Raw genomic sequence first — 13,398 nt, 5'->3', positions numbered from 1 at the left:
GTCCTTGTGCGATGCCTCATGAGCTGAGGTTTCTGGAGATTATGCCTGGTTACAGATTGCGGATTATCCAGTGTCTCAGGAAATGAAAGTGATGGACAGAGACCACTCGATAGTGTTAGTTATCCTCAGGTCTGATGCTGGGAGGATTTTTGTATGAATTTGGGAGATGTTCAGGAGTTTGCTTGACGATTTCTATCTAGGTAGGGTCGGGGTCGTGCAACTGCCGGAAGGCGCGCTTACCCGATTTGGACATAGGCTCACGCATGAGCTCCGTTGGCAAACGACAAGCTTCCAGGAATGAAGGGTAGATGCATGAATTGAGGCTCTAAACTATGTTTTCCTCCCCAAATGGCAGTAAGAAGCCAGCACAGCAGGTTAGTAAAGCATAAATGGGTTTTTGGGAGGAAGAAGAAAACTGACCGTAGCTTCGTGAACATAGGAGATGGTCCAGGTTGGTTAGTTCACCTCCCCACCCGACCATTATTGAAGCTGTTATGCGCGTCCTTGTCTATTATAACAAGCTTTGAACAAAGCTGATATATAATACTTCACTTAGAGAGATCCGAGTACGTTGGAACGAATACTGCGAAGCTCCTTTCGAGCAAACGAGAGTTCGGATTGGAAACATAGCAATAGCTAACGGGGGACTTCCAGATCTGCGTCTCCATTCTGGAAGGGCCGAACGTCAGATGGACGCCGGGATCCATCTCCCAAGAAACCACTGGCCCGAGACCCAGGCTTGGTCGTGGGGGCCTCATATTCCCATGCAGATATGATGAAGTTTGACAATTTGTATGTTTCGGAATGCAGGCTGGGTTGGACAATGCTGATGTTTGATTTTTAAGATCTCTATCCGCCAGTTCAACAAGACCGCGAACACCTCCGTCTTCATCCTCACATAAAACACGCGATACCCCGCCTTTGAACCGAGGACCATCTGGCCTTTCTTCGCCACCCAGAAGAACGTACACAGACTTCTTGTCGCATACGAACGATGATTGGAATTTAGAAGATGAAGGGGACGATGATGATGACTACGGCTATGATAATGATGACGGGGACGATTTTGGGCTGCCGAGTATATCGAGTATGAAAAGGAAAATGAAAAAGGCACCTGTCAAAAACAAAACAGAACCCCCAGGCAACATGGCATCTTTCGGGCAGAGTCTACAAGGTGCATATGGTGGATTTGGACCTAGGAGACTTTCAAATAGTGCGGATATAGCCATTGAGCGGCCAGCACCTAGCTACCCAGTAGCAAAGAAGAGCGAGGGGAAGATTTTAAGACCCCAATACAAGGAAATTCTCAGAGACCCGGCAAACTCGCTGCACTTGATCAACCACCCACCAATACCTGCGGATGCCGCGCCGAAAGATATAGACATACACTCAGCGCGAATTACAAGGATTAATAAATTCAAGCGAATACTCCAGGCCACCTCGATATCTTTGACGGACCTAAGAGCTGCAGCCTGGTCGGGTGTCCCTGAGGAAGTCCGGGCAATGACTTGGCAATTACTCCTTGGGTATCTTCCGACTAGTAGTGAACGTCGTGTTGGCACTCTGGAGAGAAAACGAAAAGAATATCTTGACGGTGTCCGGCAAGCGTTTGAAAGGAGCGGAAGCAGCTCTGCCCCAGCTGGTAAAATGAGAGGTTTAGATGAAGCAGTATGGCATCAAATCAGTATCGATGTACCCAGAACCAATCCACATCTAGAGCTCTACGCCTACGAAGCTACGCAGCGATCTTTAGAGAGGATTTTATATGTCTGGGCTGTGCGGCATCCGGCAAGTGGCTACGTACAAGGCATCAACGATCTGGTAACGCCATTCTGGCAGGTATTTCTTGCAAGTTACATTACGGACTCGGATGTTGAAAGTGGAATGGATCCAGGCCAGCTACCGAAAGCTGTGCTGGATGCCGTCGAAGCAGATTCATTTTGGTGTTTGACGAAACTTTTGGATGGCATTCAGGATAACTATATTTTCGCCCAGCCAGGCATTCAGCGCCAGGTTGCAGCTCTTCATGACCTCACTGCAAGGATTGATGAGCCCTTGGCAAAACATCTTGAACGAGAAAGCGTGGAATTCATACAGTTTAGTTTCCGGTGGATGAACTGTCTTCTTATGCGAGAGATTAGTGTGCAAAATACCATTAGGATGTGGGACACATATATGGTTCGTAGTTTGCATACCTTTGTATTACGAAATACTTACAATCTTATTAGGCTGAGGAGCAAGGCTTCTCCGAGTTCCACCTTTACGTCTGCGCTGCATTCCTTGTCAAATGGTCTGACAAGCTGCGCAAGATGGACTTCCAAGAAATCATGATGTTTTTACAGGCTTTACCCACGCGAGACTGGACCGAAAAGGATATTGAGCTTCTATTGAGTGAAGCATTCATTTGGCAATCACTTTTCAAAGGTTCATCGTCTCACCTTCGAGGCGGGTCAGATAAAACACCTTCGAACCAAAGACCTGCATTTTCATGACTCTACGAAGCTCAAAACGATACCCTCAAGCCTAAGAATTGAAAGCTCAATAATTCTGAGGTTTTAATGACAGCACTACAACTCTCACGCCCGCTAGAAACCCTCTCATCAGCGACCCGTCCTCGCATTGCGCACGACATTTGCGGACAGAAGACTTCATAGTCTCTTTCAACAGGACCGGAAATCCATCTACTATATTGGATGGGTGAGTAAAATAGCAGATCAAGAGCCTTCACTGCAATGGAATCACAAGATGCCTTAAAGCCCACAGAAGAGTTGAAATGCGATGCGTTACGTGCAGTTGAGTCAAATGTCATATTCCCATGTAGCAATATAGCCATATCGAGCCATGTGCGCCCCAGTATCCTGTTACAACGCCATTTCCCTTGTCACAATCCGAAGATACTGGCAAAAGAGCAAGTTTCTTCTGTGTATCCTCATTTCCTCATAACCCATCCTCTCAGAAAAGCATATTAGCTATCGTACAATCTCCCCTACTCAGCTGCAACATCCACCTTTGTTTTCTTCGCATTGTCGCTCTCCATAGGTTCTTCCTCAGCCTTACGCTTGCCGTTCGTACCATTGGTAGGTTCGGGGGTAGCATCTGCACCCTTTGCCTTGCGACGAACCAGTCCGCTAAGATCATTAGCTCCCTTCTTTGCTTCTTCGATCCTGGTTGCTGCTTGCTCAGGGGTCTCGCCCAATGTTGAACCGAGAACACCACCCATGGAATTACCGCCGCCCATGCCTAACGTAGCTTTGACTCCATCGATGTCAATGGGTCCGCTTTTTAATTCGGTGAGCTGATTTATATCAGTGATATTGTCACAAGGACCACGTGGAAGACTTACTCGGCCTTCCATCTCAGCAACGATCTCTTTGACTTCAGTGATTTGTTCTCTTGTCACATCGTTGTCATCAGGGGACGAAGAAGATGCCAGCTCGACCTCTTTGTTTTGTAGTTTAAGCTTCGTACTGCTCAGCGCAGCCTCTAACTCCTTGACTGCCTCATCTCGAAGTACTTGACCATCTTCCTCCTTCAAGTCGCCCGAATTCGATGCAAACTCAAGCGCGAGTGACAGCTTGAAATGTGCTTCTGCAAGGATCTCGGATTCTGCAGGGTACAGCTCGTCCTTGAATGCTAATGAAGACTTGAAGTCGGAGACTGCGGCAGGGAATCTGGGATGGTTAGCAACAGTCCACAAACGGACAGGGTGTAAATGCTATCTATACCTCTCATTTTCCAAGGAAATCTCTGCGAGTAGATCATGTGTGTCCGCCAAGCGCTCTTTGAGATGCTTCGTCATCGCTGAATCGCCGACTTCTTTTCCCTTGCCGTCACCCTCCTGTGGCTCCTCTAATCGCTTCGAGAACAGAAGACGCGAGAGATCCAGAACCTCGAAAGCGGCGGCAAGATCATCGTCTTCCTCCTCATCTTCGCCTTCACCCTCATCTGCCTAATAATTTGTGAGAATTGCAATACTAAAGACAACGAGAAAACTCACATCCTCCTCATCATCTGAGTCCTCAAAGTTCTCATCGCCAGTAAATGTGAACAACGGCTTCTTCTCATCCCCATCATCCTGTTTCTTTGCGCTTCCAATCTGCTCTGCAACAATGGCAACGCCCTCTTCCGCAATAGTGTTACTCTCACCCTCCACCTTCTTGGCCTTCGCCCCATTTGTCGCTTTCTTCTTCTTCTTTTCCTCACCTGTAGCCCGTCCCCCTAGCACATCACTTTTGCCCTGGCCAACGCGAAACAGCGAGCGCCCATACAAGAACAGTATCTCAGCATTGTCAGGAGACATCTCGCCATTGAGCTCAGCCTGCAGTTCCGAAGCGCGCGCATAAAGGTCTGCGGCTTCCTCGTAGTTCTTGTGCGCGTATTGCGCTGTGCCTTTGGCGCATAGGTCGGCGAGGGAGACTTTGACGGAATTGAAGACTTCTGCGGCGGAAGAGGCTTGCTCGGAGAGGGTGATGGGTGGTTCGATTGGTTCTGCCATTGCTTGTTTGTAGTTGGTATTTAGTAGACTTTGAAATTGTAAGTTGACTTGGGATTCTCGACAATGTCCCAAGAATTATGATTGATTGCAGTGGTCTCAAATCGATGGACAAGAGCTGTTTATGAAGGTGATGTGAGGGAGAAGCATGCGACAGGTGATCGAGTTGAAAGCCACTGCAGGGATTCTTCCACCACGCGAAAACACTCAACGCGCCCAGACGCGTCTCCGAGTGGGACCCTCAAAACTTCAGCTAAACTTGTCCGAGTCAACAACGATCATTGGGGACTTTATATGACATCTTCACCATCATGAGTAAAGCCGTTCTGCCAGATAAGCCTCGAGCGGCCCCCATCTTCAAAGCTCCTGCCACACCTGCGCCTTTGAACCCAATCCCCTCATCGTCGCCTGCCTTCGCAACACCCGCGCATCCTATTAGACCTTTCAATCCCGCTGCAATTCCTCAAAAAGCTAGCATACTTCCGATTCTGCTTCCTCCAGCAACTCTACGACCGCTTGCCTTCCGAACTTTTACCAAGAAACACAGCCTAACGCTTACTTCTTCAGCTTTACAAGTGCTAGCCACATTTATTGGGAGGCATTGCGGGACAGAATGGCGAGAAGAGGGCTTAGCGGAGAAGGTGCTGGAGGAGGTTGCTAAGAGCTGGAAGAATCGGAATGGAGGAGTGATTGTTCAAGGAGAAGATTCTGGATTGAAGGATATCCTGAAGAATCTAGAAGGGAGTATGAGTGGTGGGAGAATTGTCGCATCCAGAGAACTTAGTCGGCAGAACAGTCTTGTTTTGGGCTCTTCACAAAACGGCGAAGTCTCGCATACAAGATTGGGGTTCAGACCGGGTGGATTGTCAGGATTGGGAAGGGAAGATAGCCAGTTGAGTCTAGGGCTGTCGAGTTTAGACGTCGAGGAAGATGAGGACGATGAAGGTCTTAAGGATTCGAGGAAATGGTTAAAAGTTATTGATGCTTTCGAGCAGCCTCGACTTGTGTACAATGCTGGGAAGAAGCACTTTGATAGGTCAGTCATTTCCATCCCATACCATCCCACTTTTTCTAAATCCTTTTCTCAGAGATACATCAAAGCCATCATTACTTCCGCAGCCTGCACACAAAACCCAAGTCTTCCGCAACCGATACAATTTAATCCACCAACGTCTCCTCCGCAATGAATCTTTCCAAACTCCAACCTTCGAAACCTTAAAGGCTTCCCTCAAACGCTCATCATCAACCCTAGCAACTACCCAGCAATCCTATAAACTAACCCCCATTGCCAACCTCCTCGGCCGAAACGGAAGCAGTCACATGCTCCTTGGCCTCCTAACCATCGCTCCAACCGGGACATTAGCCATCAATGATCTTACAGGAAGTATAGCTCTAGACCTCACTCATGCGAAAGCTATTCCCGAAGATGGAGCCTGGTTTGCGCCCGGAATGATCGTCCTCGTAGACGGGACTTATGAAGAGGAAAACAGCAACATGGGCTCAGGGCTCGGCGGTAGTGGAGGAATTGGAGGGACCATCGGCGGAAAGTTCATCGGTTTCTTCGTCGGCGGTCCCCCGTGCGAAAGGAGGCAATTAACTCTTGGACTCGGTGGTAAAAATGGCGAAGGGGATGTTACAGCCGGAGGCGGATTTGGCTGGGTAGATTTCCTAGGTGTTGGAAGTGAGCGAGCTGTAGGATCTAAGATGCGGAAAATTGAACAGCGATTAATCAGAAATCCACATGGAGAAGAGACCGAAGGAGGACGAGGCCGAATGGTGGTTATAGGAGAAGTGAACCTAGATCAACCACGCACGCTTCAAGCTCTGAAGAAACTGCTGGGTCTGTATGCAGCAGAGCCAGAAGAAGACACGCCCATGACGTTCATACTCATGGGCAACTTCGTCAAGCACGCCGTCATGGCACGTGGAGGCAGTGGTGGGAGTATAGAGTACAAGGAGTATTTCGACGCTCTAGCGCTGACATTGTCGGAATATCCAACTCTCCTTCAATCTGCAACATTCATATTCGTCCCCGGCGACAACGATGGGTGGGCATCTTCTTTCTCTGCCGGCGCTGCGACAGCTTTACCTAGAAAAGGAGTCCCAGAAATGTTTACATCACGCATAAAACGTGCTTTTGCGACCGCTAATGCGGAGGCTGACAAGGGAAAGGGAAAGAAGTCGGACGGAGAAGCGATATGGACGAGTAATCCATCTCGACTTTCACTCTTCGGTCCTACGCACGAAATCGTGCTGTTCAGAGATAGCATGACCGGTCGTCTGAGGCGGACAGCGATCAAATTTGCGTCTTCGAAACCCGAGACGGAAGAAAACGGGGAAGGAGATATCGAGATGCCAGAGCCAACTCTAGAGCCAGAGCAGTCTATGGATATCGACAGCGAGGTCCGAGAAGCTGAATCACAAGTCCCGGAACCCGAGACAGCTGCAGCAGAGGCAGTGTCTAGCGATCTCCATGTTGCGAGGAAGTTGGTAAAGACAGTCCTAGATCAGGGGTATTTGTCGCCGTTCGGCATGTCCGTGCGGCCTGTATTATGGGACTACACATCCGCGCTGCAAGTATATCCGTTGCCTACAGCCATGGTGCTAGCTGATACCGAGGCACCCGCATTCTGTGTGACTTATGAGGGATGCCACGTTATGAATCCCGGGAGCGTGGTGGCGCCTGGACGGAGAGGCGTCGCGAGGTGGGTGGAATATGATGTTCGTGGGAAGGTTGGGAAGGTTAGGGAAGTTATGTTCTAAATTATAGCATGTTGTAGCCTGGGCGTTATCGTGGGCATTGATGAATTAATGATGGTCTTGAATGGATGGAATTGCATGTACCGGCGTCGTACGTAGTCATTATATATATACAACCCAAAAGGCAGCCACGAACTATAATCCATAACACCTCGCTATTCCCGATGTTTTGCATCCCTTCCCATGCGTGTATTTGTCCCTACCCATACAATGCGCCATAAATCACTGCAGCTCCAGTAGCTGATCATCCATAACCCCGAATAAAGCCTCAACCTCCTTCTCAACCTTCTTGATCTCCTCCGCTAGCTGCCCCGTAACAAGGGTATACGCATATAACAACTCATAATCCTCATCTCTCGCCACCTCCTCCCCTTCCTCGATCCCCAAATTCTTACGATAGTGAAATATCTTCGCAAGTAATCTATCTCGGGCATTCGAGGTGCTGGGTAGAGCATCGTTCATGGGAAATTCCAGTTTCAAGGAACTAGCAAGTACCTGGAATAGATGGCTAATGCGGAAGCAGAGGTCTGCTCTTTCGTTTGCGGTGTACCGTAGGAGTGAGGTTTCACCTTTGCTGGCGTTAAGATCCTTTTGAATCACTATATTCATGGCGTGGAAGGCGTCAAGCATTTTGTTGGTAGAGTCCATGATACGCGCATACTGCTTAGAGGGGAATGGTCCACGCAATTCGAACTCGCTCGCTGCTGCTGCTCTGAGGTTGTCTAGGCGCAAGACTAGTGGATATTATTAGTGTTTGTAAAAAGGATTAAAAAACAGCTTACCATATCTCTGAAGTGCAAATTCCTCCCGCAAATTCATGTAGGCATGTTGCGACTCTCCTTCTAAAAGTGTAGAAAGAGGGTCTCGCTTCCAGATCAATCCCATTCGCAGCCAAAGCAACGAAAGCCCATCCTTGAACTTCTGCCTAGCAGAGATAGGCCAAACAACTCTTGTAATAATTAGACCCCAAAGGACCCCGGCTAAAACAGCGGCCACTCTATGCACTGCGATTTCAGTAATGATTGGCGTGACTCCTCCTTCATCATCGTCATCATCGTCATCCTTTATCGACAAGCTGTAGGCATACAAGCAGGAGAGGTTGTAAGTAAGCATGATGAATCTGCCGAAAGGACCTCTGCCCTTAGCGACGATGAGGTAGAAACACGGTAAGCTGACGAGCCACCCGCAAAAAGCTAATGCGAAGGGATTGCCTTGACAAATAACCCATGCGATAACGGAAAGGATAGCTCCAATGAAAGTACCAATAAAACGAGCCCAGCCAGTCGTGTTGGAGGCTCCAATGGTCATACTGCAAACGAGCATATACGACAACAGACCCCACTCTCCTCTCCAGTGTTGGTAGAAAGGCCTGGTCAATGGAATGAAAGCAAAAAGAGCGTAGATTGAAGCCCCAAGCCCAACCTTTACTGCGAAACGTACTAGGATAATTTGTAAGCTATGGCAATGTAGAAAGCAGGCCTTATGGCTTACCATCATCTCGTCCCAAAATTCTCAATATATGGAAAAGTTTCCGGTATAATCCTGCCTTTGCGCCGCCCTTCCCTTCTGTCTCAGATGTCCAAGTCTTCGGCGACCGCCCCTGAAACTGAATGCTTGAAATACCTTTCGGGACCTCAGTCTCCGCATTTTGGTCGATGAGACTCTCCTGCTCCGGGTCGGAGTTCTGGGTTTTCGGATGCTGAGAACTCCGCCAAAACAGCAACCACTTCCATGAGCGACGCCTCGATGACTCGATCTCATCTTTTAGGTCCTCGAGGATGCTCAAGTAGGTTTGCATCTCGTCAGCGAATGCCTGTAGTGAAAAACTGAAGTGACCACAACTGGCAGCTACTTCCTCAAAATCCGCTTCGATACTTTCGGACCTGTCGCGATCAAGTTCTTTTGATTTGTAAAGCTCCCGTAATGCCTCAGATCGAGCGCTACTATACAGCTTTCTATTAAAAATATTAGTGGAAATGTATCAGACGATTGTGGTGACTAAAGCTTACAGTGCATCGGTCAAGCTTGTCTTGAAATGCTCATTTATGGTGATAGCATAGCGAGGACCATCACCAAACGGCAATTCTTCAAGGATTTGAGAAAGAGTATAGGCCAGAGATTTCATAGAAGGTCCCAGATGCGTGATGAACCGAGAGAAAATCTCTGAAGGTGTTTTGACAGTTGGCATAGGGTAGCTTGCTATACTTGAAATGCTGCCACCAGTCGGATTCCTTGAATGGTGATAAGTATTAGCATCTTCGGGCCCGCTCCCTTCTTCAGAAGCTTCCTCGATTGCTGTTAGCACCGCAAATTGATCTTGCCTGATGTTAAGAACCGATGAAATGGAGCCTATTTCCGGTAGCATCCTGTTGGAGTTGATCGGGGTACTGCTGCCTTTCGTATTCTCTCGTAGTAAGGTAAACTGTGTCATTGCTGCACTTCGCAAACCACCTATAGACTGAGCTAGCCTCTGCATACAGTTCACAAGGCTAGCCTCATGCTTGTATTGATCTTCAGTCCCAAGCACATAATGCTCCATTTTGGCCTCCTTGAGGTTCTTAGTAAGCTGTGTAAAGACTGATTTATACGTGTTTAAGGCATTGGTAAATGCTGACGATCGAAGATCTGCCTCTGATCCACTGAGAAAGCCTCCGGTGATCATTGTAAGCATGTTTCCGAGGGAGTCCGTTGTCTTGATCATGGTATTTCGAAGCTCTGTACGTGCTGAAACAGGCCATACGAGAAGACTAACAATAGATGTCGAAGTGATTCCCATGATGACCATCTTCATCACTTGTATAATCTTATCGTTTGAGAACACCCCAACTTGAATGGCATTCTCCTTGGTCAACACCGTGATGATGGCAAGACTAGCCAGACTGCAAGCAACACTCACAAGCGGCGAGTTATATGCCTGCTTGAACCAACCGATGAATCCCAGTCCTCCTCCACAAAATACAATGAGTACCATAGCGTAACCTAGCTCGATAAGATCCATCTGTGTTTCAAAGAACACCGAGGTTGCCATACTAGAAATCGAGATAAAGGTCGCATATAGGAATGCCGCAATCCCCAGCATGCCAGCCTCTTCCATCGATCCCGCAGATCTCGCGGGGTGAAAGTAGACGGTAATAGTAGCAACCATATGTTTCCCATCTTGATGCCCCAAGAAACTCGCGAAGGGCGGGAAGAACGTCCCCATACTCCCCAACACATACGCCAGGGAACATTTCAGGATACCCTTAGCCGTAGGGGTATGAAGCCATTTCCAGAACTCTTTCCCAGCATCTGAGGACTTGCCAAGGGCTGTCCTAATTGTGCCAACCCGCGAGTATGTTCGGCGAAGGAATGGAGGGTCTAGTTCCCCTCTTGATTGTCCGTCGAAGTTTGCAGGATTGCGGAGAGTTATTTGGCGACGTACTCGTTCGCCTGTACCGGGTAGAATGAAGGTTCCATTTCTCAGCTTCTGTTGCAAGGCTCTGGTGTCAGTGATGTACGTACTGTTCCATTATGGAGAAGAGCTTACGCCGCGTTTGGCAAAACGAGAGAATCTTCGACTTGATGGCGACGCTGGGCCATCTGAAGCCGTGGGTGAGTTCATCTCTGTATGTTCTTCATGGTTTTCCGAAAATTGGGCAGTGGTCGCAAGGGCTCGTGGCTCTTAGGAAGGATCAGAAGGTTTCCTCCCTTACCGTATTCCGGAGTATTTTCTATTCTATTGTAGCACTAGCTTACTTACCCCAGGTTTTGGTAATCCCTGCCCTGCACGCCACCTAATATCAACAACCTATTCAGATTTTAATTTTGTAGTAAATCAATTAATCCTAATCATCTAGGTTTATTACACAATAAAATTTCTACAGGCTCTATTGTAATGGGTCTTGGTAATTCAAGTGGTTGTTACTTTAGTGAAAACTATACCCCGCCTTGCGTAGATAACAACTGTACAAGTGTTTGATACTGATGCACATGCAGCATTCAATTACTTCTCACAATTAATGCTGCCCTATCACTGGCTGGAATTTCACCAACTCCAGCTCTTAGATCGTAAATTCATAAGTAGAAGTCTATCAAGTCATCTATCTACTCGATTCCCGAGACATCCCAGATCTTCAAAGCCGCATCCCCACCTGTGCTGGCAACCTTTTTATCCCCATCCACCCAGCAAACGCCATTGACACCGTCCTTGTGAGCATTCGGCACCTTTACTCTTTTTCCAGGCGCCTTGAGGCTCCACACGAAAACATTCGTATCAAGACCGCCGCTTACAGCAAGTGTACTCTCAGCGTTCCAAGAAATGCTGGTTACTCTCGCTGAGTGAGCTGACCACCTGTCGGTCTTGACCTCCCAAGAACTGGTGTCGTAGACGATAATCTTGCCTGAAGAGTTTCCTGCTGCTAGGAAGGCTCCATTGGGCGAAAACTTCAGTGCCGTTATTTGTGCAGTGGAAAGCACGAGCTTCTCTTTGGGGAATATCTTATCGCCATCTGCTGTGTAGATATGGACAACATTAGCGTCATCTCCTACTGCTACCCAAGATCCGGAAGCTGCAATGGTCGTAGGTGTGAAATCTTTTGTGGTTAGGCCTCCAACTAGGGCATCATTGGCAAAGATATCGATCCCTGATACAGTGGCTGCGTATACTCGTCCACCAGCTGAAGCCAGTCCCTTGGGTTGAGCTGATAGTTCGGAGGTTTCGCCGAGGAATGTGTTGCTAGCTGTATCCGCAATCCGCAGTGTGTCATCCCACCCGACACTATACGCTCTGCTTGAAGTTGTATCGAAAGCGGTGACTTGATTTGAATGAGTTTGACCTTCGACGGCAGTAGCTATCCCAGACGATGTATCCCATGAACAAACACGACCATCAAAACTGCCCGTCCAAAAGGTTTGGTTCTTCCCTTCACCACTTGAGCCCAAAGCAGTAATGCTCCGGTTGTGTCCTTGAACAACCTTTATGGGTTTCTGACTCCCCTCAACAAGATAGTTAAGATCACCAGCCAGGTTGAGACTGACAACCATCCCATCACTCCGTCCGGCAGGCCATACTACACCAACTTGATGGTCCGGAATACTGACAGTGCCTTCTCCGCCAAACCGCCATGTCTGAACAGCTTTTCCAGCTTCAACATCCCAAAGCTTGACTGTCTGATCCGCACTAGCTGTGGCAAACCTCTTCGAGTCTCTCGCCCACGACACCCCAAAAATACTACCCTTGTGCTCCCCATCTCCAATGTTCACCGTCGCCTCTCCAGTCTTTCCATCATAAAGCTGAATTCTACGGTCTGCACCCACACTTACAAGGTGATTACCATCTGGCGAGAAGCCTACCCCATACAGATATCCTTTATGCAAGCCGCCCATCTTCGTAGCAAACTTAAATGGTGCTCCGTGTAAGAACACCATAGAACTATCATCCGCCCCAGTAGCAGCTCTCAGTGGCCTCTGCTGCCGAATGGAGACAGTATTAATGGCAGAAGAATGGCCGCTAATTTCACCCACCGAGTTTCCACTGTCGGCTGTTATGCAGTGGCCAAAACGCTCTCGTCCATCTCCTACAGCGATGATGCGTTGAGAGTCGCCGTCCCAAGCTATGTCATTGATTCGGCCAGAGATAATATGGTAATCGCCTGCACACCTCAATCAGTAATTGTAGACTAGACCTTTGAGTAATGGAGACGAACCTTTGGTATTGACACCTTCGACTGCATCCCATACTTTAACTGCGCCGGAGACATCTCCTGAGGCAACGTAGAAACCGGAGGGCGAGAAACGTGCTACAGTTGTTTGGGCTGTGTGGTTTGTGTATTGTTTGCTAAGGGAGGGATCGTCGAGTGACCGAAGAAAAATGGATTTGCCAGACTATTTGGGCCACTTAGCAAGGTCTTAATTGGTGAGTAGTAGAGAGGTGAGGCTCACGGCATATGCTATGCGCTCTCCTTTGGGATCGGTGGAGAGTTGAGTTGGTCGTCCACGTTCCGTGTTGGGCGATGCCGCAAGGATCTTGTCAATCTTGATAGACATTGTAGCTTGAGGTAGACTTGACTCATTCAAATTCGTGTAGGAAGAGTGGACATGAGGGGTGGGTGACTTGAACGGGGCCAAGTAATTGCAGGTTCAAGTCTAAAACCGGGAGGCTGACGCAA

At 48.3% G+C, this 13,398-nt stretch overlaps 5 protein-coding genes across 5 annotated transcripts; 2 read left to right on the top strand and 3 right to left on the bottom strand.

Moving 5' to 3' along the window:
• Window positions 1-332: 332 nt before the first annotated feature.
• On the top strand, window positions 333-2,492 carry gyp1 (GTPase-activating protein; the record flags this gene model as incomplete). The annotated part of the gene is made up of 4 exons (XM_031145986.1): window positions 333-374; window positions 677-792; window positions 846-2,178; window positions 2,229-2,492. The coding sequence occupies 4 exons, from the start codon at window positions 333-335 to the stop codon at window positions 2,490-2,492; spliced, it is 1,755 nt and encodes a 584-aa protein (XP_031008339.1).
• A 494-nt stretch (window positions 2,493-2,986) lies between these two features.
• On the bottom strand, window positions 2,987-4,495 carry sim3 (NASP-related protein; the record flags this gene model as incomplete). Its single annotated transcript, XM_031145985.1, has 4 exons — window positions 2,987-3,295; window positions 3,344-3,671; window positions 3,726-3,949; window positions 3,998-4,495. 4 exons carry the CDS (start codon window positions 4,493-4,495, stop codon window positions 2,987-2,989), a joined length of 1,359 nt encoding a protein of 452 aa, XP_031008346.1.
• A 308-nt stretch (window positions 4,496-4,803) lies between these two features.
• Window positions 4,804-7,255, top strand: dpb2 (DNA polymerase epsilon subunit B; the record flags this gene model as incomplete). Its single annotated transcript, XM_031145984.1, has 2 exons — window positions 4,804-5,528; window positions 5,581-7,255. The coding sequence occupies 2 exons, from the start codon at window positions 4,804-4,806 to the stop codon at window positions 7,253-7,255; spliced, it is 2,400 nt and encodes a 799-aa protein (XP_031008345.1).
• A 219-nt stretch (window positions 7,256-7,474) lies between these two features.
• Window positions 7,475-10,853, bottom strand: LHYA1_G000995 (Uncharacterized protein; the record flags this gene model as incomplete). The annotated part of the gene is made up of 5 exons (XM_031145983.1): window positions 7,475-7,986; window positions 8,035-8,691; window positions 8,744-9,207; window positions 9,262-10,718; window positions 10,779-10,853. The coding sequence occupies 5 exons, from the start codon at window positions 10,851-10,853 to the stop codon at window positions 7,475-7,477; spliced, it is 3,165 nt and encodes a 1,054-aa protein (XP_031008348.1).
• A 482-nt stretch (window positions 10,854-11,335) lies between these two features.
• Window positions 11,336-13,276, bottom strand: SPAC9G1.05 (putative WD repeat-containing protein; the record flags this gene model as incomplete). Its single annotated transcript, XM_031145982.1, has 3 exons — window positions 11,336-12,882; window positions 12,937-13,114; window positions 13,172-13,276. 3 exons carry the CDS (start codon window positions 13,274-13,276, stop codon window positions 11,336-11,338), a joined length of 1,830 nt encoding a protein of 609 aa, XP_031008347.1.
• Between the last annotated feature and the right edge of the window lie 122 nt (window positions 13,277-13,398).

Source organism: Lachnellula hyalina, assembly GCF_007821495.1.
Source record: "Lachnellula hyalina strain CBS 185.66 chromosome Unknown contig00016, whole genome shotgun sequence".
Lineage (NCBI taxonomy): Eukaryota > Fungi > Ascomycota > Leotiomycetes > Helotiales > Lachnaceae > Lachnellula > Lachnellula hyalina.
This window is presented reverse-complemented; position numbering and strand designations above follow the sequence as displayed.